Genomic DNA, 26,201 nt, shown 5'->3' with positions numbered 1-26,201 from the left:
TTCAGCTGCTGAAGGTACAAGTACTATTTTTCATTATCATCTTAGTTACCGGTACTAAAACATGATGAGAAAAGTTCGTATCTTGATATAAGGTTTAAAGTCCCTGGTTTAGAGGGTCAGATAGTGGATAGTGGTTTTATCGAAAGTTTTGTGGATCAGATATTCTTTATTGCAACATTTTGTCATTTTGAGCAAAATTTTTAGCGCGAAACATTTATTTTCGTTTAATTTTAAGTGCATTTTGCGGTATCTGAGAGAAATTAAAATCCAAATTTCCCCGGTGGAGCATGCCTCCCGTTCCCCCTTAGCTGCCTCACGCTTCCCCACTCAAATTCTTGATGCGCGGGACTGCGAACTAAGTTAACGTATCGAACTGTGAAACAGTATTTACGGGATGAAGCTTTTTGCATGGAATTATAAATGTTAAATTCAGTTGTTCTTTGTTGTATAGAAATACGTGCGTAATTTCGAAGTAGTGAATTTTGTACGTATAAGCTAATTTAATTGAAGTTATTTTTTCGCTTTATAATTGGTTTTACATCTATTTAAATTTAATATACTCAAAAAAGAAAATGGTGTTTTCTAATTAATATGTTAGAAAATAAATGACATTGCATCTTAACAGCTGAATCTGCTATAAAAATAGCATAATCTGCTGTTGAGGTACCAATAAAAAACATTTAAAAGGTGTGGAATCCGTAATCTCGCAACTTTTGGAATCCGGAATCCACAGGTTTGGAATCCGGAATCCAGTCGCTGGAATCCGGAATCCACGGTGCGGAATCCAGAATCCAAGCCTCTCCTGGATTCCCTTACATGGGGCGATTCTGTGGAACAATTTGGTCCGTTCTCTAGTTGTATTGCACAATACAGTCGAACCTCGATTATCCGGATTCGCTGGGACTAGGCTAAATAGTCCGGATAATCGAGAGTCCGTATAATCGAAAGTATGAATATTAATGAGCCAAAAAAGAAAACCAGGGCATCTGACAGGATTGTTTGCTAACTTGCGCATCTTCGGCACATTTTTCTACATTTAAAGGGACATGGTCAGCGTTCTTACCGTGCTGACCTGGACACTAGTTTTTACGTTTTGAAAAAAGACCACTGTGGACTTTTTTCAAAACAAACCTTCAGAAATCTGCTTCAATCTTCTCAGGGTTTGACCAAATGGGAAAATTTAGAAGAAAAGATTGAAGCAGATTTCTGAAGGTTCTCTACGCGTATTTTGATTTCGGGTTAAGGTGGACTTTTTTCAAAACGTGAACGCTGACCATGTCCCTTTAACAGAAAAAAAAGAAAAGCTGCTTCATAATAGCGATAAATCAGCTGTTAACCATCCTCACAAACAAAAATTCCAAAGACATTGATCATTTTGAGTAAGTTTTTTTTCCGAAAAAGGCGACGAAAACATTTTGCCTTGTAAACTTCAGTATAATACAAGTAAGCAAAGCTAGCAAAGACAGAAAGCAAATTTATTTGTGTGAATGTTTTTATGGCTAGTGGAAACTGAATAAGGAAGTTGTCTGCATGTATTAAATGTTGTTGGATTGGAAACTACACCTCAGAGGTTTTCCAATGTTTTTTGACAGGTAAACCACCTTGAAATAACGTTTAAATCGTCGCAGAACTTATATCTGGTCTTGAATGTGACTAATTAATATTCATGAAAAAATTGGTACCAGAGAAGGAAGTCCAGATAATCGAGAAATCCGGATAATCGAGGTCCGGATAATCGAGGTTCGACTGTATATATATTTTTAACAATTTGTCGTTCCTATTCGAATCGCTGTAGCTTTCTGTCACCTTATATGTTGTGGATCGATTTTATCCTTGGTACAATCTTGTATTTTCCTTTGTTTTATATTCATGTTACATTTATTGGTATTTTTCTTCACCTCCCTCCTCGATTAGCTATGCTAATTGCGGGAGGTGAAAATAGTTTATTGTTGTGTATTTGTTACCACACACAGTGACAGTCCAGAGGTGTTGAGCTGTCAACATCACTGAACTTCCTGTGAAATTTTAGCGTGAGAGAGCATTGCTCGCTTGTCGATATCGCTTGTGTCCGCTCACCTGTGTTCGTGGCAGTCCTAGTTGTAGTTTTTGATGGAGGGAGACAAAACATTGAGCGATCACGAGAATGAAAATACCACTTCTGTTTCTGTTCAGGCTTTCCTTTTGTTCCCTGCCCTGTGGTTTAGGTCTTCTTTCTCGCATTGCTACGGGCAATTTTCATTTTTCTCATCGAGATACACAGAAACTCCTAGTAATAAACGCTGAAATCGATGTTGCCATTTTGCGAACTGATGTGAAATGTAATAAGCACATGCAAACTTAGGATACTATGCTAGCCTGTTATACTCGGGGCTACAGTGATTTTACAGCACGCTACTTACGTAAATATTCAGCTAATGGATCCCAAATGGCATGTTGTAAGACTAGTAGTGTAAAGGCAACAAACCTCGTGATTAAACAATTACAATTGTGTGCAGGCCAAAGTCTGCACCCCCACACGAGAGCTAATGTTCACAATTTAGAGCAGCATTAGTCCAATGTTGAACCGATGCCAACCCACTACACAACATCAATTTGTGTTTGAATCGGTGGTTGTCGGCAAAGGAAACTGTGATCTTGAAATAATATCCACCACCATTTTCCCGCGAGGTTTTGGCAAACACAGGCGATTAGGCCTGACCTGCGTCTTTAGGTGTTAATCCAGAAGACCACTCCCAGGAAGCATTATTTTTACAAAACTTTCTAAGACTTATTTCTCAACTCAACTTTTATTGCATTTTGCCAACTTTGAGTGGATACTTTACATATTTTTGATTGATAATTTGATTGATTGATGGGAATTTATCATAAAGTCGTGAAATTTTGCCCAATGGTACATGAAACCCTCCACTCAAAAAGTGTATTGGGCTTTGGCCGATTTGTTTTTGTTTGAAAGATATGTCTTAATGTTACCTCCATCCAAGGAAAGTGCGCAAGGGATCTTTAAGTTAAAATAACTTTATTTTGAAATCTGATGTAAGGACTCCTCAACACACTTTGAAAGACAAACATCTGCTGAGTGTCATGGAGTTATTATTTTTATCATATGGTCAAAATCTGACGAGAGTTTGCCACATTTATAAACATCACTTTATTTGCACTTAACTGATCGAAGCTCGATCAATGTTTGATTTCTCGAGTTTAAAAAGTTTCCACATCGTTCTCAGTTCTATAAGCTTTAAGCCATTTTCCTAAAATGACGCACCTGTGAGAATGGTTTTGCGGATTGCACCCACGAACCTGTTCAGTAAACTTAAATAAAAAATAACATTGTTTGAACTCTTAAAGGATTTTTCAAACAGAGTATTAAAACCTTTATCTGTGTCCTACTCCTTACAATTTGTACATAATTTCAAATAGTTTATAAGAGTGGTTTGTTCTGTTACTAAGAAATTTTCTTCATTTATCTGCACAGAACTGATAACCCTCAAGACAATTCAGACTGCTGCAACATCTATTAAATACGATAATCAGTGAGTACCATGCAGTTGACTATGCAACGAGAGAAGTTTGGCGCCCAAGTTTTACTGTTAAAACTCTACTGTTGTCAGGGGGGACAGAGCTAGTTTCCATTGAAAACATCTCGTGCTATTGACATCAGCAGTAGTCAGTGTCGCACTTTTTAGTGATTCAACTTTCATGCAAGCGGGACTGCTGACGTCAATAGTATGTGATGTTTCCAATGGAAACTAGCTCTGTTGCCCATGACAACAGCAAAGTTTTAACTGTGAAACTTGAGCGCAAAACTTCCCTCGTTGCATAGTTACTCAACTGATAAGTGTAAGATGTTTTCTTAACCAATTGTTCAGTTCCACCTGGCAAAGTGTTTGGTTAATTCAGAACTGCATTTTTTTCAGATCCTGCAAAATATATTCCATATAATTTATGTATCTTTACCACATAGTTTATGACCTGCAAGTTGATTCTGTTGCCATTTGAATCCCGGGGGGACTGGCGTTTGAAAGGGGCGGGGACGCTTAGGGATGTAAACGTCAATATTTTTAGCCATTATGGTCTCATTTTGAGCAACACACGAAGAATTATACATAAATGAATTCTATTCTTTGTTTTTTGGTATCTTTTAGAGGTCAAGAAAACCTTGAGCCACACCCAGATACGTCTCTTTTAGGGGTTCTTTTCAAAATTTCCGACGAGCATCCCCACCCCTGTCATATAAGAGTTCCCCCCGGGATTTGAATATGACATGCCATTTGCATTGGCTACGCAGCTCTGTTTCTTAAAGGATAGCAGAGCATTACATGTACTTGCATTTCAGATCGTGCAGAATGTTTATCACTATAATTAATTTTGTACCGTTGTTATTAAACAGTGGGAGGCATGGTGTCTAATGGTTTGCGGGCTGTGCTTCGGATAGAGCGGTCCGGATTTCAAGCCCTGGTCGGGGTCATTGTGTCGTGTACTTGGGCAATTAAGACAATTTACTCTTACAGTGCCTCTCTCCACCCAGGTGTATAAATGGGTACTGGTGAATTTATTGCTAGAGGGGTAACCCTGGGATGGACTGGCATCCCATCCAGGGGGGAGTAGAAATACTCCTAATCACTTCATGCTACTGAATCTGGGATAAGCTCTGGCCTGATGGGCCACTAGGCTTGAACACGGACTTGACCTTACCTTTCCTATTATTAAGCAGTTTATATATCTTTTCAGTGGTTTGTGAGCTGCAAGTTGATTCTGTTGAATCAGTCTTCAGTGACAGTGGTTAAGTTCAGCATTTTGATTTCTAAAAGGTATGTTTAGAAATATATTGCAGATTTTGCAGTATGTTTATCACAAACCAAAATTAGTTTTTACAGTCAACTCTCGTTAAAGCGGACACGCTCGGGGCGTCGTTTAGTGTCCGTAATAGCGAGAGTCCGTAATAACGGGAGTCATTTCCAGTCAAACCTTATTCGCCGGGGATCTGGATTTTGTCCGTAATAGCGTGCGTCCGCAATAGCGGGGTGTCCGCAAGTCGAGAGTTGACTGTACATGGTTATAAAATATTTTAATAATTTTATCTTTACAGTGTTGTTTATAACCTGGGAGTCAATTCTGCTGTCAGTCAGTCTCCAGTTGGTAAAACACAGCACTTGATTAAAGGTCAGTTCACAACTACATTTCATATCCTGCTGAATGTTTGTTTGGCATACAAATTATAACAAATTTTATATTAATCTATTTACATCTTTAGAAGGATCTTAACAGTATTTAGTTTATGGCTGCAAGTAAATTCTTTGTTATTCAAATACATTTAGCAGTTGTTTAAAACAGTACTTTTTCTGTAAGGCTAGGTAAAAAGTGCATTTCAGACCCTGTAGAATGTTAATTTAACCATAATTTGTACAGGGTCAAATTATAATATGAAATATTAAACAACTATTCACTGAAGTGGAGGTGGCTAGTGGTAGATAATTACTATATACTAAATCACTGAGATAAAATATCAGAAAAAGGATGATTTTTAACTCATTTAATCCTGTCAACGATTACATGTACAATTTTTGCGAGTGAGTTGCTCGGAGGTAAATAGTCAAGGATATTCAGAGTTTGAGTAGCCAATTAGAGCACCCGAACAATGCTCCACTGTTTTAGTATACCGTAAAATTCCGGTTATAAGTCCCCCCGGTTATAGACCCATCTACCTGGAATAAAAAAATACAGCCAATAATACCCCCCCCCCCCCAGATATAAGCCTCTCTCTGCCAGATGACAGTACTGAACAGGGCTAAATTTTGCTTTATTATGTGTTTTTAAGGAAAAAACTTATTTCGATCAACACTCCCGTGGCTCATCTCGAAACATTTGTTTTATTCCCCCTATAAGCCCTCCTGGATATAAGCCCACACGAAACCCCTTATTAACTGCGCTGCACAGTTCTTGCTCTGCACGGGGGTTTTTTTGTCAGTGAGTAGACCGATGCCCCGGTCGGCCAAACCTCGAGTCACGCAACGCCTCGAAGCTATAACTCAGTTACCTTTGGAAACTTTACGAAAATAAGGTCTTTACTTAGCATGCTTAATGTAAAATGTTCCATTTTTAAATGTTTGACTCAAAGAAAATTCTAAATTTTCACGCTATGAAAGACAAGAGCTCTTAGAGCTTACAACTGCGCTGGTCTCGTGAGCACTTTAGGGGAGCCATGTGGGGGGACAAAAAATGCACCCCCCCCCCCCCTTATCCCCTTTGCCTGCGTCTAATAATGTTGCGACTGACAAACAAAATGGTAAGAAAACACCTTGTGTGACATTTTCATGGTTGACTAGTTCCATCCGCAATTAAATATTTTTCTTATATGCTAATGCTATATGTTGGCCAAATTTAATTCCCACGATCCTGATCCGTGAAACCAAAAAATCGCTTATCGGGACGACGGGATTTTTCGGGCGAAAGTTTACAACTACTGCCCCTGGGTCTGCAAGATCATTTCATAAGAACGTCTGGCTTCACTCCAGGAACGTGAGTATCCACGAGAATTTCGACAGTATTCCTTATTTACATAAAACTGAAAACTGGCCCAATGACAATGTTTCGCAGTTTCTATAAAGTTAGTACTCAGTTTTTGAACCTCTTCAACAGTTCAAAATTTATTTGACCCTGTTTCGGTTTTCGTATTACAATAGGCGGTTGAAAAAATGCAGCGTCTGACAAACTTTGTGTGACATTTCATGGTTGACTTGTTCAAGCCGCGATTAATATTTTTTCTTATATGCAAATTCTGGCCGAATTCCCACGCGCGGACCCTGAAAGGTCTAGCCGATCGAAAGTGAAACTTGTCATGTCAGCACATTCTTTTACACCAACGTAATGGTATTTATTCACAGATTCTGGCCCGCTGAATTATATTTCTCTTTGAAAGCGTAGAAATTTCGCATTTTCCATGAGTCAAACGCTTCAAAATCGAATATTTCACACTAAACATTCTTTGTAAAGACAAAAAAAGAGAAAATTTTCCATTTGTTACTGATTTGTAAACGCTTCAAAATCCAACATTTGACAGAACAAAGGATTCGGAAAGTTTCCATTAGTAACTGATTTATAGCTTTTGAACATGACGTGACTTGAAGTCACGCCGATGTTATTTAATGCCTTATGAAAGTGAAAGTTACAAGGTCAGCACATTCCATGACACGAAAGTAATCTTCCAATCCGCTAAAAAAAAATTCTTTCATAGCATGAAAATTTAGAAATTTCCTTGAGTCAATCGCTTAAAAATAGAAGATTTCACGCTAAAGATGCTTAGTTGAGACAAAAGTATTCGTAAAGTTTCCATTAAAAGCTGATTTATAGCTTTCAACATTGCGTATCTGAAAATCTGGCCGAGTGGAGGTTTGGGTCTGGTCACCGACAAAACTACTACTACTACTACGACGACGAAAAAAAACAAGAGCTCTTAGAGCTTACAACTGCGCTGGTCTCGTGAGCACTTTAGGGGAGCCATGTGGGGGGAACAAAAAAAGCACCCCCCTCCCCTTATCCCCTTTACCTGCGTCGAACAATGTTGCGACTGACAAACAAGATGGTAAGAAAACACCTTGCGTGACATTTCATGGTTGACTAGTTCCATCCGAAATTAAACATTTTTCTTATATGCTAATGGTGGCCAAATTTAATTCCCACGATCCTGATCCGTGAAACAAAAGAATCTTTTAAATCAGCATCCAGTGTTGTCTTGAATTCCCGTTTAAAGATTGAATAACCAGCTCCGTTATGTTTTAACTAGCTTTAAAACATTACGTGACCCGAGGTCTAGCCGATCGAAAGTGAAACTTGTAATGTCAGCACATTCTTTGACACCAACGTAATGGTATTTAATTACAGATTCTGGCCCGCTGAATTATATTTCTCTTTCAAAACATGAAAATTAAGTATTTTCCATGAGTCAAACGCTTCAAAATCGAATATTTCACACTACACATTCTTTGTAAAGACAAGAAATAAGAAAATTTTCCATTTGTTGCTGATTTGTAGCTTCTTAACATCGCGTGACCTTAAGCAAGACCGAGTGGAGGTTTGGGACAGGTCACCGACAAAACGAAAAATAATAATAAACCCCGTGCAGAGCAAGAACTGCGCAGCGCAGTTAACAAGAGCTCTTAGAGCTTACAACTGCGCTGGTCTCGTGAGCACTTTAGGGGAGCCATCTGGGGGGAACAAAAAATGCACCCCCCTCCCTTATCCCCTTCACCCGCGACGAACAATGTTGCGACTAACAAACAAGATGGTAAGAAAACACATTGCGTGACATTTCATGGTTGACTAATTCCACCCAAAATTAAATATTTTCCTTATATGCTAGTGGTGGCCAAATTTAATTCCCACGATCCTGATCCGTGAAACAAAAAAATCTTTTAAATCAGCATCCAGTGTTGTCTTGAATTACCGTTTAAAGATTGAATAACCAGCTCCGAAAATGGAATATTGGAGCAAATAATTAAATCAAATTTGAGAAGAAAACTAGACCTGTGTTTTGCTGAATGGGAATTCCCCGGGGAATTAATTTACCAATGACGTAATCCTTGCAAGTCAGGGCATGTTTGTCTCAGTGGTCTTCCTTCAGATTTCAAAAATCCGTAGATGACACAGCTCCAAAAATACGTAAAGCTAAAAAGTCGAACATTTTACACTTAACATGCTAGGTTAGTTTCCATTTGTAGCAGTTAAGCTTTCAGAGCATTGCGTGATTCTTGTCGATCGGTGCCTTGTGAAAGTAGAAATTTGCTAACGCTAGCACATTCCAGGACACAGACGTAATGTAAATAAATGTAAACTCTTGCCCGCTAAAGCATCAAATTTTAGTATTTTCTTTGATTCAAACGCTTCAAAATACTTCACAGTTTTAAGTAAAGACAAAAGGATTCGCAAAGATTTCAAAGGTGGCTGAATAGCTTTGAAAAATTACGTGACTCCAGCCGATCGAAAGTGAAACTTGTCATGTCAGCACATTCTTTGACACCAACGTAATGGCATTTATTTACAGATTCTGGCCCACTGAATTATATTTCTCTTTGAAAACTGACCCAATGACAATGTTTTGTAGTTTCTATACTGTTAGTATTATTTTTGCCCTTATTTTGGCTTTCGTATTACAATAGGCGGTTGTAAAAATGCAGCGACTGACAAACTTTGTGTGACATTTCATGGTTGACTTGTTCCAGCCGCGATTAATAATTTTTCATATATGCAAATTCTGGCCGAATTCCCACGCGCGGACGCTGAAGCTGTTTTTAGCACAGAGGGTAATTTCCCTGGCATACCGAATGACGTAAGCGGTACAGGGCATGTTTGTGAAGGGAATTTTTCTTCATATCTCTAAAATCCTTCAACGACACAGCCAAAAAATAGATTACGCAATAAATTTGTTTAGTAAAGACCAAAGGATTCGCAAAGATTTGAAAGGTAGCTTATAATAGCTTTAAAACATTACGTGACTCGAGGTCTAGCCGATCGAAAGTGAAACTTGTCATGTCAGCACATTCTTTGACACCAACGTAATGGCATTTATTTACAGATTCTGGCCCACTGAATTATATTTCTCTTTGAAAGCGTGGAAATTTAGTATTTTCCATGAGTCAAATGCTTTAAAGTCGAACATCTCACACAAAACATTCTTTGTAAAGACAAAAATAAGAAAAAAATTTCCATTTGTTACTGATTTGTAGCTTCTAAACATCGCGTGATTCAAGCTCGACCGAGTGGAGGTCTGGGTCTGGTCACCGACAAAACAAAAAAAAAAAAAAGAAGCTCTTAGAGCTTAAAACTGCGCTGGTCACGTGACCACCCTAAGGGAGCCATGGCGGGGGAATAAAAAAAGATAACTAAAAAATATTGAACAACTTGAAGTGAAATGGGGAAAAAATAAAATAAATAAATAAATAAATAAAAAATTCCACATCCTGACAGTGGAAAAAAAAGCCTTTGCCATTAAAGTTGACCCCCCCCCCCCCCCCCCACTTACCCTAACCCGCCTCAAAAAAATTATGGTCGCCCTAAAAAAAACACCCGCTTTCGAAACAAACCCCGAATATTGATTTCATGACGTCTGGCGTCTGGCTTCACGCCAGGAACGTAATTATCCGTGAGCATTTCGATAGTATTCTCTCTTTGCACAGAATAATCTCGTTCCCAGATCTCGTGGGCTAAGCCGAAGGCGAGATCTGGTCAAATCCGATTTGCACCACGTGATTGCCTGTCAGGAATGTGGCAGGCGAGTCAATTGCGCATGCCCTAGACAATTCTAAGAAAATGGCAATCAAATGAATATCCAATCCTCAACCAAATGAATAACGAATGCTTTACCAGTCTCGTCTTTCCTGGAATAATATCTAGCAGAGTATTTTACTAAAGAATTAAGCAGAAGGCAATCATGAAAGCTTTAGGTCGGGTAAAAATATTTATTTAAAAAAATTGTTCATTTGGCGGCGAGACATGTCTAGATTTTATGCAAATTAGATCCCGTCACGTAATCAAACATAAATATTCTTACGGCGGATTCTCTGTTTTTAAACATCGTTATTCGTCAGAAATAGCTTTATAATGCTACAAACAACTAAAACGAAATCTTCTTGTCTTTTGAGGCCGATTGTAAACAAGGAAACGTCTCAAAAACGAATATATTATGATTGCGTGCATGATCTACAATTTGCATAAAAAACAGACATTGAATTCCCTTGGGGTCGCATCGCACGTTCAAATTTAAGCGCTGTGACAGCCATGCTTTGAAACAGCCAATCAAAAAAATTGAATTTTCTTACTTGGCCAGATCTCGCCTTCCTGCTTGTTGCCCCTCTTTCTGTATTACAATAGGCGGTTGTTAAAATGTAGCGAGGGACAAACATGATGATAAAAAAAGACACCTTGTGTGACATTTCATGGTTGACTAGTTCCAGACGCGATTAATTATTTTTCTTTTATGCAAATTCTGGCCGAATACCCACGCGTGGACGCTGAAGCCGTTTTTAGCACAGAGGGTATTCCCCAAGCCTACCAAATGACGTAAGCGGTACCAGTCAGGGCATTTTTGTGAAGGGAATTTTTCTTCATATCTTTAAAATCCTTTTTAATAACACAGCCTAAAAATTGATTACGCTTAAAAGAGAAATACTTTGCAATAAATTTGTTTAGTAAAGACCAAAGGATTCGCAAAGATTTGAAAGGTAGCTGATTAATAGCTTTGAAAAATTACGTGACTCGAGGTCTAGCCGATCGAAAGTGAAACTTGTCATGTCAGCACATTCTTTTCCACCAACGTAATGGTATCTATTCACAGATTCTGGCCCGCTGAATTACATTTCTCTTTGAAAGCGTGGAAATTTAGTATTTTTCATGAGTCAAAGGCTTCAAATTCGAATATTTCACACTAAACATTCTTTGTAAAGACAAAGAATAACCATTTGTTTCCATTTGTTACTGATTTATAGCTTCTAAACATCGCGTGACATAACCTCGACCGAGTGGAGGTCTGCGTCTGGTCACCGACAAAACTAAAAAAAATAAACCCCGTGCAGAGCAAGAACTGCGCAGCGCAGTTAATAAACCGCGTGCAGAGCAAGAACTGCGCAGCGCAGTTAAAAAATATATTTTAACGGAGTTGATACTGTGCATAAATACCATTACATTCCTGTCAAAGTGCTGACATGACAACTTTCACTTTCACAAGGCATTGATTGTGATCGGCCAGTCACGCAATGTTTTAAAGCTGTTATTCAGCTACTTATGAAAAATTTACGAATCCTTTGGTCTTCATTTAGCATGTTAAGTGTGAAATATTCAATTTTAAGCAAAATGTATTTTTCTTTCTTCACTCTGCTAAAAACAGCTTAAGTGTTCTTCTCAAATTTGATTTAAATCTTTGCTTCAATATTCCATTCTAGGAACGATTCTTCAGTGTTTAAACATTAATTTGATACAACACTGGATGCTGAATTAATAGATCGTCTGGCTTCACGGATCAGGATCGAGGAATCTGGCTAGCATTAGCATACAAGAAAAATAATTAATTGCAGATGGAACTAGTCAACCATGAAATGTCACACAAGGTGTTTTCTTACCAGTTGTTTGTCAGTCGCAACATTTTTTAATGCAGGTAATGGGGAGCTCGAGGGCTGAGAGAGCTCGAGGGCTGGTCACGTGACCAGCGCAGTTTTAAGCTCTAAGAGCTTCTTGTATTACGAAGTTGTATAAGCCCAGGGCTTATAACCGGAATTTTACGGTATACTAAAATAAAATGTTCATCTTCACAGTGTAATTTATGATTTGCAAGTCAGTTCCACTGCCATCAGTCACCATCTGGTTATATACAGCACTTAAATTTCTTAAAGGTTAGTCAAAACTACATTTCAGATATTGTATAATATTTCTAGAAACTTAGCTATGTTCTATTGGAAATCTGCAAGTGATTGGTTTGCACATGTTTTCTCATTAACAATTGAAGACACGAGGGCAAGAATAACACTTCGAGTTTTGGCTTAATTGAACATTGTCACAAACAACTCCAAATTTCGCACGCAAGTTCGTTTACGTGTGCTAAACATTGTTCTGCATTTTACTTGGCTGGAATTTGCTTCGTTTTCGAAAAATTACGTATGCAAAAAGAAAGGCGTTTTGTAAAGCTTACGTTCTCCACAGTCAGCCAGCAGTATGAGTTTTTCGACACATCGCGTGTAAATCTTTCCTTCTAGGGTTATTTAACTGTCCGGGGAGGTTGAAAAACGTTTCAGAGCCATGCTTATAGTTTCTAGCCGCCATGTTGTGGAATTACTTTAAGAAAAGGACTGGATATCACATTGTGACGCGATGTCATGTGAGAGGAAAGAGAAAAAAATGGCCGTTTGATCGTGAAAATCAAAGTCTTTGGTTAGTATTAGCACAAGTGCGGCCGCCAGGTGCTTGAAGGACATCATTAAGTCCGAATACCTGTAAGTTAACAGCATTCCTCGAAGAACTGAGGGATGTCCCTGCCTTTGTTTTGTACAATAGCGCTGTATAGCACTCCAGAACAATGTTACACAAACGAAGGTGCTTCGAGCCTGGCAGCATAAAAGTCTAAAACAAGAGTTTCTTGCCGGGAACTTTGTCAACACGAGTTTTGCAGTGTCCGCTTGGGTGCTGTGGCGACAAAGTTGCCGAGAAGTGACCTGGTTTTAGACTTATAAAATATTTGTGACTGCCCGGAGCTCTACCTTCCATTGCAATTTTTTTTCACTACCTCATTAACTATGCACGAATGGATCGGTCAAAAAGTGCGTGCGATCTTGTCTTGTAGTTTGTGTGACGTGATGTTAGGATTGGAGTTGGGAGAGCAAACAGCGCTTTACTACGGTGTACGATGAGTATCATGCGTTAATGTCCCTGTTCCGTGATTGCTGTGTATCCTGACAGCTTGTTTGGTATGATATTAAAAACGAGTATTATTGCAGCCATAAAGACAAACAATAATTAGAGAAAAGACGCACACATGTTTGGCGTAATGTGGGGGGACACATCCCTGCGGTTGGCATACCAAGCGACTTAGAGTTGCATGACCTTTTAAAGCCTCACTTATCCCCAGTGCAGCCCCGCACTGGGATCAGAAGAGTATTGGCAGGTCAATATAAAAGCACGTGACCTCAAATACAATGACCTAATAAAGCCTCACTTATCTCCAGCACTACCGCACTGGCGACGGACAAGAGTATTGGCAGGTCAAATTGACGGTCAAACTGAACACGTGACCTTCTAAGCCTCACCTATCTCCCCGGCACTGGGTAAGCCAGCGCCGGATCGGACAAGATATTGGCAGGTGCACAAATGAAAGGGCAGAAACAATGCCCAAAGCTTGGGGGAAGTCGCTACCATTAGACTTAACCGCCAACCCCGAAGGAGGTGACCCCCAAGTTTATTGATAAACAAGCAACCTCCATAAAGGGAGGGAGGGTGGGAAAATTTTCTTTTCTACAACAAATGCTTACTGATTACAGCACACCATGAAGGGAAGTGCTTTTACATTGAATCATACTGCTTTTATAGCTAGACATGGCTATGGTTGCAACCAATAGAAAATTGCCATCTTGCAGATCGTGCTGTGACAAGACTAGACAGTGTTGTGCAATATAGATGAAACAATAAGCTAATTCAAGGTACCCAACTAAACTAAGCAGGAAAACAAAGACATCGTGTTATTGCCGCCAAACATGTAACGTAATTAAATACAGTACCTAATAAACTGATTAGGGATTTGCACGTCACGCTCCATTAACTGCGTTTTACTGCTTGTGCCGTAAAACTTTCTTAATGTCCCTGTTCCGTGATTGCTGTGTATCCTGACAGCTTGTTTGGTATGATATTAAAAACGAATATTATTGCAGCCATAAAGACAAACAATAATTAGAGAAAAGACGCACACATGTTTGGCGTAATGTGGGGGGACACATCCCTGCGGTTGGCATACCAAGCGACTTAGAGTTGCATGACCTTTTAAAGCCTCACTTATCCCCAGTGCAGCCCCGCACTGGGATCAGAAGAGTATTGGCAGGTCAATATAAAAGCACGTGACCTCAAATACAATGACCTAATAAAGCCTCACTTATCTCCAGCACTACCGCACTGGCGACGGACAAGAGTATTGGCAGGTCAAATTGACGGTCAAACTGAACACGTGACCTTCTAAGCCTCACCTATCTCCCCGGCACTGGGTAAGCCAGCGCCGGATCGGACAAGATATTGGCAGGTGCACAAATGAAAGGGCAGAAACAATGCCCAAAGCTTGGGGGAAGTCGCTACCATTAGACTTAACCGCCACAGATACATGCAAGGCATGTATCCCCCCAAGCAAACCACACACACTAAATAAAGCCCATACATATGTAGCTAGATAGATACCTTTCGCATAAATTATCTAGGAAATGTAACAAAGAGAAAATGGATATGGTTTTACTGTGAGACCCTCAGTCACAGGAGTGCTCAATGCAACAATTTCTAGGTTAAATTTCAAAATAGTTGAAATATATGGCTATATCACCCCTATGAATACATGCAAGCAGGTAAACTGGAAGGACTACAACATTGCTAGTAGCTAAAGAGGCTTAAAGGGGCTACGTCACTAGGACTTTGCAGATAATTGTTGTCTAAACTGATGGTAGGCAGCAAGACAAGTGAAAAAACTTAAATCATTATCTTTGAACAGCTTATGAAAGAGAAAAAATCTTTAAGTGTGGAAAAGAAGCTAACTACGGCTATAAAGAAAGGTTTGAAAAGGCAAAAATACGACATGGAAGAGATAGCATTTAAAAAACTGCTGAGAACCATGACGAAGCCCCTTTAGCAAAATAAAACCTGCAGTGTATGTTACAGTGGAAAATTACCCAGGGGTTAATAGTTAAGTTTTTTACTGAGGCACCAGGAGAAGCGGAATAAAACATGACTGTGCGACAAAAATACTGATGGGAGGACTAACGAACCTCCACATAACAAAGCCCTGGAAATAACGAACGATATTCCTTGCCCCAGGAATAGTACTGAAACATATGGAAAAGGACCACGATATAATGAAAGCAAAATCTTGAAAAGTGACATGAAATCTTGAAAAAATACATAAAATCTTGAAAAGTGACATGAAATCTTGAAAAACACGAAAAATCTTGAAAACAAAGTGAAAAATCTTGAAAAAACGCGAAACGAAATCTTGAAAAACGCAAAAAATCTTGAAAAAACGTCGAAAATTCTTGAAAAACGCGAGAACTTGAAAAACGCAAAAAAATCTTGAAAACGCCAAACAATCTTGAAAATCACGCGAAAATCTTGATATAAACGCTGGAAGCTTGAAAATTATCATGAAAAGGTCAAATGAGATATTGATCTCACGTGACACGACGTGCTTGTTGAATACATGTCTGTTAGGGCAAACACGACTCCTGTTGGTCGCTTAAAGTTAACCTTCAGTCTGATTTTACGTTCTCTAGATCTCTAGAGCTGTTTCAGTAAGAGTGTTAATGCCATTATGTTTGCTAGTTCTGTGGCATGTTTAGTTAAATTAAAGTCGTTTATCAGTCCTTTAAAAGAATATTGTTGTCTCATTGTCTGGAACGTGTATCGGATCAGTGGACCTCTCGAACAGTGATTAGCATTTCAAGTTAGGGTTAAGATCCGAGTCAGCCTAAACCCTAAGATTGCGCGTTTCTTGCAGCAAACTTTCACTCCATTTTTGCTTGCGGTCAGCTTTCACTGCAGTCTACTTGTGGTTAGCTGTTTTTTGTTGTTTGGGGCAACACTATTTTGATCAGTTTGCTCGATAAAACGCCTGCAGAACACTCAACTTCTGAGACACGCGCGCCGTTTATCCGATTTAAGGAACACCAAGTAAACGTGCATGGCGAGCGTTCTCAGCAAAATCACCTTCTGCTGGTTTTCCCATTACATCTTACTTTTGCTTTCAGTAAAGCGCTGTTTGCTCTCCCAACTCCAATCCTAACATTATCACATCACACAAACTACAAGACAAGATCGCACGCACTTTTTGACCGATCCATTCGTGCATACTTAATGAGGTAGCGAAAAAAAATTGCAATGGAAGGTAGAGCTCCGGGCAGTCACAAATACCGTAAAGTTCCGTGTATAAGCCGCACCCGTAGATAAGCCGCACCCCCGATTTGGAAGCTCAAATTTTGGGAAAAAAAATATACAGACAATAAAGTTTGAAGTTCAAGTGCAGTTCTTTTGGTAAACAAACAAGGGCAAACAAGCACGGTTTCAAAACACTGACACGGTGGTTGTTGCAATGTTTAATATGAATTAAATCTTATGAAAGCAAAATTTCACTTGCCATTAACCTCCTTTTTAGTTTGAGTCACAATATCTTAAACTTGGATGCTCTCTTGATATCATTTTTTCGAGATTATCACTTCTAAACACTCCTGAAACACTTGTAATTCGTCCGAATCGTACGCGAATGATGAATGCTTAGTAGCCAAGCTTTGAAATGAGAGAGGAGTCTGGGCATTAAAAACAAACATGGCGGTATTTTCTTCGGAAGAAACCACGTCTTCAAGATTCTTGGAACCTGCTACCCGCAACAGCATAAAAACTTCTTGCAGAATAGGAGTTTGATAATCCAGCAGATGCATTTGCTGTGAAGATCAATAAAAAAGCGAAGCGGTCGGCAATTTGCCTTGTGAGTACTTGCGTTTATCTTTATGCTTTCTCGCACGCGGCGGAAAGACATGCTTCAAAGTGCTATTGACCGGCAGGCTTCACTGCAAACAGCTTTGCAGAACTAAAAGGCAGTGAACAACATTAAAGTTTTCAGGTTGTTATATGTTTATTCAGTGACGTCTTGAGAAGTTTTTTTTTATGAATATTAATTAGGCCTTTGAGAACTCCAACCAGAGATGTTTCCGTAGATAAGCCGCACACCCCCGATTTTCGACTTAAATTTTGAGTAAAAAGGTGCGGCTTATACACGGAACTTTACGGTATTTTATAAGTCTAAAACCAGGTCACTTCTCGGCAACTTTATCGCTGTAGCACCCAAGTGGACACTTCAAAACTCGTGTTGACAAAGTTCTCAGCAAGAAACTCTTGTTTTAGACTTTTATGCTGCCAGGCTCGAACCACCTTCGTTTGTGCAACGCTATTGTACAAAACAAAGGCAGGAACATCCGTCAGTTCTTCGAGGAATGCTGTTAACTTACGAGTATTCAGACTTAATGATGTCCTTCAAGCACCTGGCAGCCGCACTTGTGCTAAAACTAACCAAAGACTTTGATTTTCACGATCAAACAGCCATTTTTTTCTCTTTCCTCTCACATGACATCGCATCACAATGTGATATCCAGTCCTTTTCTTAAAGTAATTCCACAACATGGCGGCTAGAAACTATAAGCATGGCTCTGAAACGTTTTTCAACTTCCCCGGACAGTTAAATAACCCTAGAAGGAAAGATTTACACGCGATGTGTCGAAAAACTCATACTGCTGGCTGACTGTGGAGAACGTAAGCTTTATAAAACGCCTTTCTTTTTGCATACGTAATTTTTCGAAAACGAAGCAAATTCCAGCCAAGTAAAATGCAGAACAATGTTTAGCACACGTAAACGAACTTGCGTGCGAAATTTGGAGTTGTTTGTGACAAAACTCGAAGTGTTATTCTTGCCCTGGTGTCTTCAATTAACCCTTTAAAGAGCAACGTGCATGCGATGGTGTTCTATCAGCGAATAGAAAACAATGGGTGAACCAATCAGATTTGATTTCCAGTAGAACATGGCTGAGTTTCTACTAATTGCTGATAGAATGCAGGTTAGATTTTCTTGACTTTTGGCTTAAAAGTACATAAACTTACAAGTAGGTTTTGGGCTGCAATCCTTTAGAGTTTCTATTAAAAGAATTAGACTACTTGCCCTTGTTTTCTATGAGTGATGGTCAACTCAGCTGTGCTTGGTTGACTATCCGCTCATAGAAAACTCTGGCTCATGGTCTTCTTGTTACACGTATTACATGAACCATGTTTCACATGATTCTAATATCTTATTTATGTTTTGTATGTCTTTACAGTATAGATGCTGTTTTTCCTGCATGTCAGTGTCGCAGCCATTTGAATACAGTCACTAGTTTGTTAATGCAGCACTATTTTTCAAAGGTTAGTTCAGAACTACATTTCAGATTTTGCAGAATGTAAATAATTTTTACATTTTATTATTTTTTATGTAATGTAATAATAAGTATATTTACTGGGTAGTTAATGGCCTGCGAGTCAAGCCATTGCTGTTTGGGAGATGCACTGCCCTAATATATGGTTAGCATGCTGGACTCTGGATTGAGCGGTCCAGGTTGAGCTCTGGCCGGGGTTACTAGGTTGAGCTCTTGGGGAAGACACTCATAGTGCCTGACTCTCCACCAATGACTGTAGAATGGGTACTGGTGATCTAATGCTGGGGAGTAACCCTTTGCCTGCACATAGAGGTCTATTACTGGTATTTCCTTTGTTGCACTGGCAGGCATAAAAGGGGTGTCCCATTTTCACATGAGGAAATAGGTGATGGTTAACGTTGCACACATGCTAGGTAACCCTGCGATGGACCAGCATACCATCCAGTTCAAGGAGGAGTAGAAATAGTCCTAATTGCTTAATGCTACATAATTTTATACTGGAATAAGCTGTGGCAGTATGGGCCATTTAGCTCAATACAGGCTTCACCTTACCTAATACAGTCACCAGGTGGTTATTGCAGTACTAGTCTAGGGTGGTTCAATTTTGCTGAATATTTGTGGGCCATATTAAGCTATAATTATACTTGATTGTGTATGTATTTTCTTAAACTGGTCACAAGAAGGCATTATATGTTACATTACTTTACTCACAATTTTCATCCCTTCATTTATCCCTCTCTCCAGTCCCTCAAGGCTGCGCATTTATGACCTGTGACAACAATTGGAGCAATTTTCTAAACTGAAGATGATGGTCTCTGATGAAGAAAAGAGATGGCTTGTTGTTGGAATTGCCATGAACAAAGTAGCGGCTCCAGTATTTAGAGATTACATCAAAACAGGGATGGACACACATTATGCCAACCTGGACATATACTGCCGTGGTCTGGTCACACCCTGTACTCTAAAGACATTGACATACCATCATGTCAATACTAATCCAAGCTTTAAACACTTGAAATTTCAAAATGTTAACAACAATGTTCATCTGCATGGCAAGCATAAAAACCTCTACAACTACAACATAAACACTTCAGTAGACTTGGCCAAGTTATTTCTGCCAGATTATCTTGCCATGTTTTCAGCCTTTGATGAGTCACTGGACATGAGTGCCATCCTTCGCCTGTTGGGATTTAACAATCCAGCTCCTATTTTTCATTCTCTAAATCCATTGATTTCTATTCAGACTTCAGCTGATGATGTCAGAGAAAATGTCAGGAACAAATGGGGCCATTGTAATGTCACTGACTGGACTGAAGTCCTCTTCAATGATTGTTTCTCCAAGTTGGAGACCTTGGTGAGAAGTCTGGGACTGACTGGTGGTATGGAGAAGAGCACTTTAGATCAACTTTCCGACTGGAAAACAAAAGGTAACCATATTTTATTAATGATATTTATTTCTTGCACTGCATAAAGTCCTTATAGTTTGTCTTTTGAAATCAGTGATTGCCTGAGTTATGAACCATGATTGATATTGTTATTTGATCTGAGCTGCAGAAACTGAACAGAATTCATAACGTTTACATTACTTACTTTAACATGGGTGTGGTGAGATTTCTTAGCTTTCTTACGATGTACAACTGTAAATCAGGTGTGTCAGAAGTACAATTGATCTGGCACAATGGATCAGTTTGTTGCTCTGGTTTTACTTGTCCCTACAACACTCTGTTCCCTTCCACCCCTACTGCACCACTCTTCAAATTCCCTTGCTTCCCCTTTCACACGGTCCCTTCCCCTACCACACTGCATCACTTAGTAGCCCATACCCTACGACCCCTACCACACCTATTCCCATCCACCCCTACTGCACCACTCTTCAAATTCCCCTACTTACTCTATCACACTCCTTTCCCTAACATACTGCATCACTTACCAGCCCTTCCACACCCCATACCTACCACATCCTATTGGCCTTACATCTTATTCCGCACCTTATTTCAATATAACTTATACCACATCTTATCCCTTACAACCCATACCACAACTTTTTTACCACTAACCTCAACACACCTCATCCCCGACCCCATAAGGGAAGACCAAGCTTCGAGTGCTCACTTGCAAACCACATTTTCACATAATAGGTTAATATCTTGCTGTGTTACACTTAATTTACACCCTATTCCCTGCCAGTTCTTTCACACCTCAACCTCTACCCACCGTACCAGAATTCATCCCTTACTTTAACTACCAGACCCAATCCCCTGCCACACCTCCCAAGCCTCATCCCCTGCCACACTGCATCCCTTACAACCACTACCACACATTCCCTCCCACCCTACTAGACTTCATTGCCTTTGACACCTCTCCTCATCCTACTACGCTGAATCACCTATCTAGCACATCCCTACATTCCCCAACACACATCCCAACCTTGTTCTTAGGTCTCTCTCTCCTGGTCTCCCTCTGGGGGATGGGGAGAGAGACCCTGGGAACTCGGTCGCAGACATCCCTTCCACTCTTGCCACACTTATCACACTCCATCTCCTACCACACATCCTGTACAGGCCCTACCACACCTCATCCCCTAGAACCCCTTCCACATACCCCTTCTCTGTCCACACCCACCCACCAAATCCTATTCTCAACCATGCCTAGCAAAGCCCATTCGGCAATCAGCCAAATCATATCCAACAATCAAACATTATCTTCCCGATGGAAAAATGGATGGCATATTTTAAGTTTGGCGATATAACTAGGTTCAATAGTGACAAACTTTCCACGTACTGCTTGGGATAGAATTTCCGAAGAGTCAGATGTGTATGGAAGTAAGGGATGGTATATTTTAAGCTTGGAGAAAGTCAATGAGAAATATCTTATTCAGTCAGTGCTACAAGCTACTCGTTATATGGCCTAGTTCACATGAGTTTCCTCAAGCTCAGTGGTAAAGCGTCTGACTGGTGTGCAGAAGGCCAGTTGGGAGAGCTCTGAACTTTTTTTTCAAGTAGCTTGTGTCACTGACTTAAAAACATCTCTCTCATTATCTTCCTTTTAGTCAATTAAGCCATTGACGTTTTGTTTGATTGTAGGTTGCCAGCTGTGTATGGGGCATGCAGTGGATCAACAACTTCTTTCTCTGGTGCAACAAGATGTTAAAGAACTCGAAAAGAAAATCAAGAAAACTGAAGCAGAACAATCAGCAATTCAAGAGGCACTGACTCAACAGAGAACAGAGCAAACGAAACTGCAAAACACTGTTGGCTTACTGCAAGATCAACAATCTTCAACAACAGTTCAACTGGAGGAACATGATGAGCAGCTTGAAGCAGTGCTAGAATGGAAAGCACAGCAGATGAAAGAGAATGCAAAAATTTATGAAAAACTCGTATCAGTTGAGAAAACCCTCAGTGAAAAATTGTTGATCCGAGTTCAAGGGGTGGAAGATGATCTCAGTGGAGTGAAAGCACACATTTCTCAGACAGATGGGAGAGTGAAACAACTGGAGGAAAATGGCGTCAGAAAGAAAGATGATCTCACTGCCAGAGTAGAAGCACACAAATCTCAGACAGATGAGAGAGTACAGCAACTAGAGGAAAATGGCATCAGGGTGAAAGATGATTTCAGGGAAGTGAAAGCACACATTTCTCAGACAGACGAGAGAGTGAAACAATTGGAGGAAAATGTCAGACATCAAAGGATGAAAGACGGCCGGCCAGGTTTGTTTTAATTTCCCATAAATCGCTATCATATTTATTGGAAGTGTTTCCTTTAAAATCTTCGCCATACATTAAAAACATCATGTCACAAAGTATCAAGTACAAATTGGTGAGCTGTAGCATACCGTAGAAACTTCAAAGGTACAACTGTAAAGTAAGTTAAAAAATGCACTCATAACCCATAACATCCTTGTTTCCCGAAATTACTTTTTCAAAGCAAAACTAAAATACAAGCTTAGTGAATTTATTTTTATCCGAAGTGAGCCTCCTCCACACCGGTACATTTTCCTCTGAAATAGTGGTGGTTAAAGCTAGTTGCCTTTTACCAATTAAACTCATCACCAATATATGAGCTTGGGGAATATTGCCCTAGGTATGGTGAAGAGATGCATGCGTCTTGTGAATTTGAAGGTATCTATGGTAACCCTGAGAGTGGCAACCACCAGGCACCATCACACTAATAGAATCAGTGAAATACTTACTAACCAAGATACTTACCAAATCCAATGCTTACCCTGTGAAAGGGTGAAATTTGTGGAAGCAGAAATGCACGGTTTAACTTGAACAGGAGGCCACACAAATGACTGCATGTCTGCACACAGCTGAAACAGCAAGCATGATGCCCCCACTTGCCCAATACGCATGACTGCCGCAATGCACCACTGACCAGAATTGGTTTGATTCTAACTTAACCACATAAAATGTATCTTTTAGTGCCTCAAAGAAATTAGCTTGTGAAAGCTTATTTGAGACACAATGAAATATAAGTTTACAAAATATGATAGCTATACACGATAAAAATAAGCCTGTAAAAATGTAAAATTTGCAATGTACAACAAACTTGTCTTGCATTTGCATGCATCATCTATCATGTCCATCACATATGTCTGTGCGCAGACTGAATCTTTGGTTTCCAGGGTAGTTCGTTGCCTATTTGTAGTATTTTTTAAACAGTAGTTTTAATACTACATGTGAAAGTTTAAAATGCTTTTCAAAAATGAGAACACAGCGACATAGAATCCAGTCTACCTCCTGTAAGTCACTCAAAAACTGAAAAATGATTGTTCAGACGGAAAGCTTTAAAGCACTTTTTCCAAAAAATATTTAACTTTTGAAAACAAATTATACGGAGGGATACAGAGCCACCTTAAATAAAATATAATCAAACCCATGTTAAGCGGTCACCCTCGGGAAATGTTTAACTGACCGCTTAATAGAGGTGGACGGCCTCATTAAGGTGTCCTAAAATTGATCGTGTGATGCAGAAAAAATTGGACTAGAATGTGAATTATTGATGTACATAAAAAACAGAAGCTCAAAATGTGACAAATAAAAATTAAGTAATTGCATGTTAAAGGAGGTTCATTCCTGGATATCATATTTTATAGTGTTGTCTGTAATGAAACTGTCTTTGTGGTAAACCAAATATTAACATTTAGCCAAAATGTCAAACAGGAAACGAGGAAACCAATGAGGTTTGACTGTGATTTGGAGCTAGTTGTAGCTTAAATTTGGGAAACTGGACATGCTTTGATTATCGTCGTTTCAAAATATCAGATTGTTATCCAACAAAGTGACCGTCAAATACAGTTAAAAGATATTAGTAGAAACTCAGCTGTGTTCTATTGGAAATCCGCGAATCTGATTGGTTCTCCCACTGTTTTCTATTCGCCGATAGAAAACAGTCGCGCGCGCGAGTAGCTCTTTAAGCGGTAAATTTTCTTGATTTTTGTCTTCAAAGTGCACAATATTGTAGGTTTTGGACTGCAATCCTTTAGAGTTTCTACTAAAACAATTAGACTACTCGCCCTCGTTTTCTATAAGCGATAGTCAACTCGGCTGCGCCTCGTTGACTATTTTCTCATAGAAAACTCGGGCTCGTAGTCTAATTGTTGAATAGAATTGGCCTGTTGGGAAGTCTCAATGGTGACTACGTCCGCTTTGTAGAGGTGACCTCTTAAACGAGGTCTGATTTACAGGAAATATGGAGAACCATTTCTGGGCAGGTTTACACAGGTTTGGATGTATGTATAAATGTAGTATAGATTTATTATTTCTATATCAGTTCGCTTTTATGCTTTTTTCTCATCAGAGGCTTCTCCTGTGGACACGTTTGATGTCAAAGGCTGCCAGAGGAAGTTTGCAGAGCATTATCAAAGAACAGCCAAGGTGCCCACCACTGTGTGGTCCTCAAATTTTCAGGTGGACCTTGACCAGATCTACACTCGGCTGTCCTGGGTAAGAGAGGAACAAACCTTAGCTGGGTCATCACAAAAGGAACTGAACCATTACACTGAACTTTTCACTGAGAAAACCAAGAGCGGAGCTGTGCCAAAGAGAATTCTCGTGCAAGGGGAGACTGGAATTGGAAAAACTACTTTTGTTAAAAAGCTGCTTCTGGATTGGTCGAATCTTAATGAGGCAAAGATGGAAGAGGCCGAGGAACGGGAAGTTCCACACAAGAAATTCAACGATGACGAATGTAAAGATGTTGAAGACGTAATTGAAGATAACGACGAATGGAGTACAGATAATGAAGATATGGACGAAGGTGGTGCGAAGATGGACGAGGAACAGAAAGACGTACTGAGGAAGTTTGAGCTTGTTTTGTCTATTAATCTCAAAGACGTATCCAAGTGCCAGACGTTAGGAGAAGTCATTAGCCATTCTCGTCTGTTGCCGAGGGACGAGGAATCTTCAATCGATGATCTGCTCTGTCACATTCGGAAGCACCAAGAAAAAGTTCTGTTTGTGTTTGATGGCTACGACGAGTACCGCACAGGCAGCAAAGCAGAAGAAAAGTATGGCAGCAGAAGCAGCTCTCCAATCTACGAGATATTCCACCTTAATATTCTGCGAGACTGTACTGTCTTGGTAACTACTCGACCTTCAAGAGCTGATGAGATACAAAGACCTGCCGACATACAAGCTGAGATCACTGGGTTTAACATGTCTGATAGAGAGGAGTTCATGAGAAAACTGCTTGGGAACCAAACGCAGGTGGATGATCTGCTGTGCTTCCTTGAGAAGAGTAAGATGGAAGACCTAGCAAGAGTTCCGTTACTGGCTCTCTTTTTTTGCTTGCTATGGAAGGAAAAAAAGGAGAAGTTGATGGAGCTTGTTGGAAGTAAAACTAAATTGTTTCGAGCAATTACGAAACACATTTTACAGCACAGCCACAGAAAGCACTCTCCCTCTCACGTCTCGAAACTAAAAGAAGCGGATTACGAGGAGATCCTTGCTGAAATAGGACAGGTTGCTGTTGGAGGTCTTCTCAAAGGTGATCTGATGTTCGAATTTGGTCAACTGCCTGAGAAAGTGCGTTGTGAAGAAAGCATGATTGTTGGTCTTCTTCAACTATCCGAGTACGGGCCAAGTCTGGAACCAATGGAGATGGTATCCTTCATCCACAAGAGTATACAAGAATACTTAGCGGCATGGTACATAACGTACAGATGTGTCCCTGAAGGAAATCTTGGTGGAATTGAACAGCACGTCCGCACCTTGGAGGATTGTGAGGCCTTTGAGAATGTTTTTCAGTTCATTTGTGGTTTGTCTGACGATGGAGCAGTGAAGGTTTTTCAACACTTGACATCAGTCAGAATCTCTGACCCAACACTGGATTTATCAAAGACAGTACCAGATTTTGAAAACGAGACAGATGTGCCACTGTGTGATGTCACTGTTAGGCATGAGAGGTTCATTGACATGGTTTACAATTCCTTTCGAGAGGTTCGTTCAAAAACTGAACTCTTAACTCATTGTTTTGACTGCACTTGTGGAATTGTCCTTGTTACCGAAGATAGACCGTTTT

General features: G+C 39.8%; 3 protein-coding genes across 12 annotated transcripts in view; all 3 read left to right on the top strand.

The window, feature by feature from the left end:
* Window positions 1–26,201, top strand: part of LOC144650899 (uncharacterized) — a 217,039-nt gene that overhangs the window by 42,915 nt on the left and 147,923 nt on the right. The window lies entirely within an intron of this gene.
* The window catches only part of LOC144650892 (uncharacterized), a 136,523-nt gene that overhangs the window by 42,988 nt on the left and 67,334 nt on the right, over window positions 1–26,201 (top strand). For 4 of the 6 annotated variants that reach the window (XM_078510673.1, XM_078510670.1, XM_078510672.1 and 1 more), the window contains one exon: window positions 24,480–24,941. The exons of 1 other annotated variant lie outside the window; for it this stretch is intronic. In XM_078510673.1, coding sequence (XP_078366799.1) covers window positions 24,480–24,941 — 462 coding nt within the window. Of the gene's footprint in view, window positions 1–19,443; window positions 20,105–21,760; window positions 22,388–24,479; window positions 24,942–26,201 lie in introns of those variants that run through there. One more of the 6 variants, XM_078510668.1, reaches the window with a different exon arrangement.
* LOC144650893 (uncharacterized) overlaps window positions 1–26,201 on the top strand; it is a 93,932-nt gene that overhangs the window by 61,202 nt on the left and 6,529 nt on the right. The window lies entirely within an intron of this gene.

The sequence above is a fragment of the Oculina patagonica genome, chromosome 4 (assembly GCF_052425735.1).
Source record: "Oculina patagonica isolate OP01 chromosome 4, crgOcupat, whole genome shotgun sequence".
In the NCBI taxonomy this organism is placed as follows: domain Eukaryota; kingdom Metazoa; phylum Cnidaria; class Anthozoa; order Scleractinia; family Oculinidae; genus Oculina; species Oculina patagonica.
The sequence above is the reverse complement of the archived record's forward strand: the minus strand, read 5'-3'. Positions and strand labels throughout refer to the sequence as shown.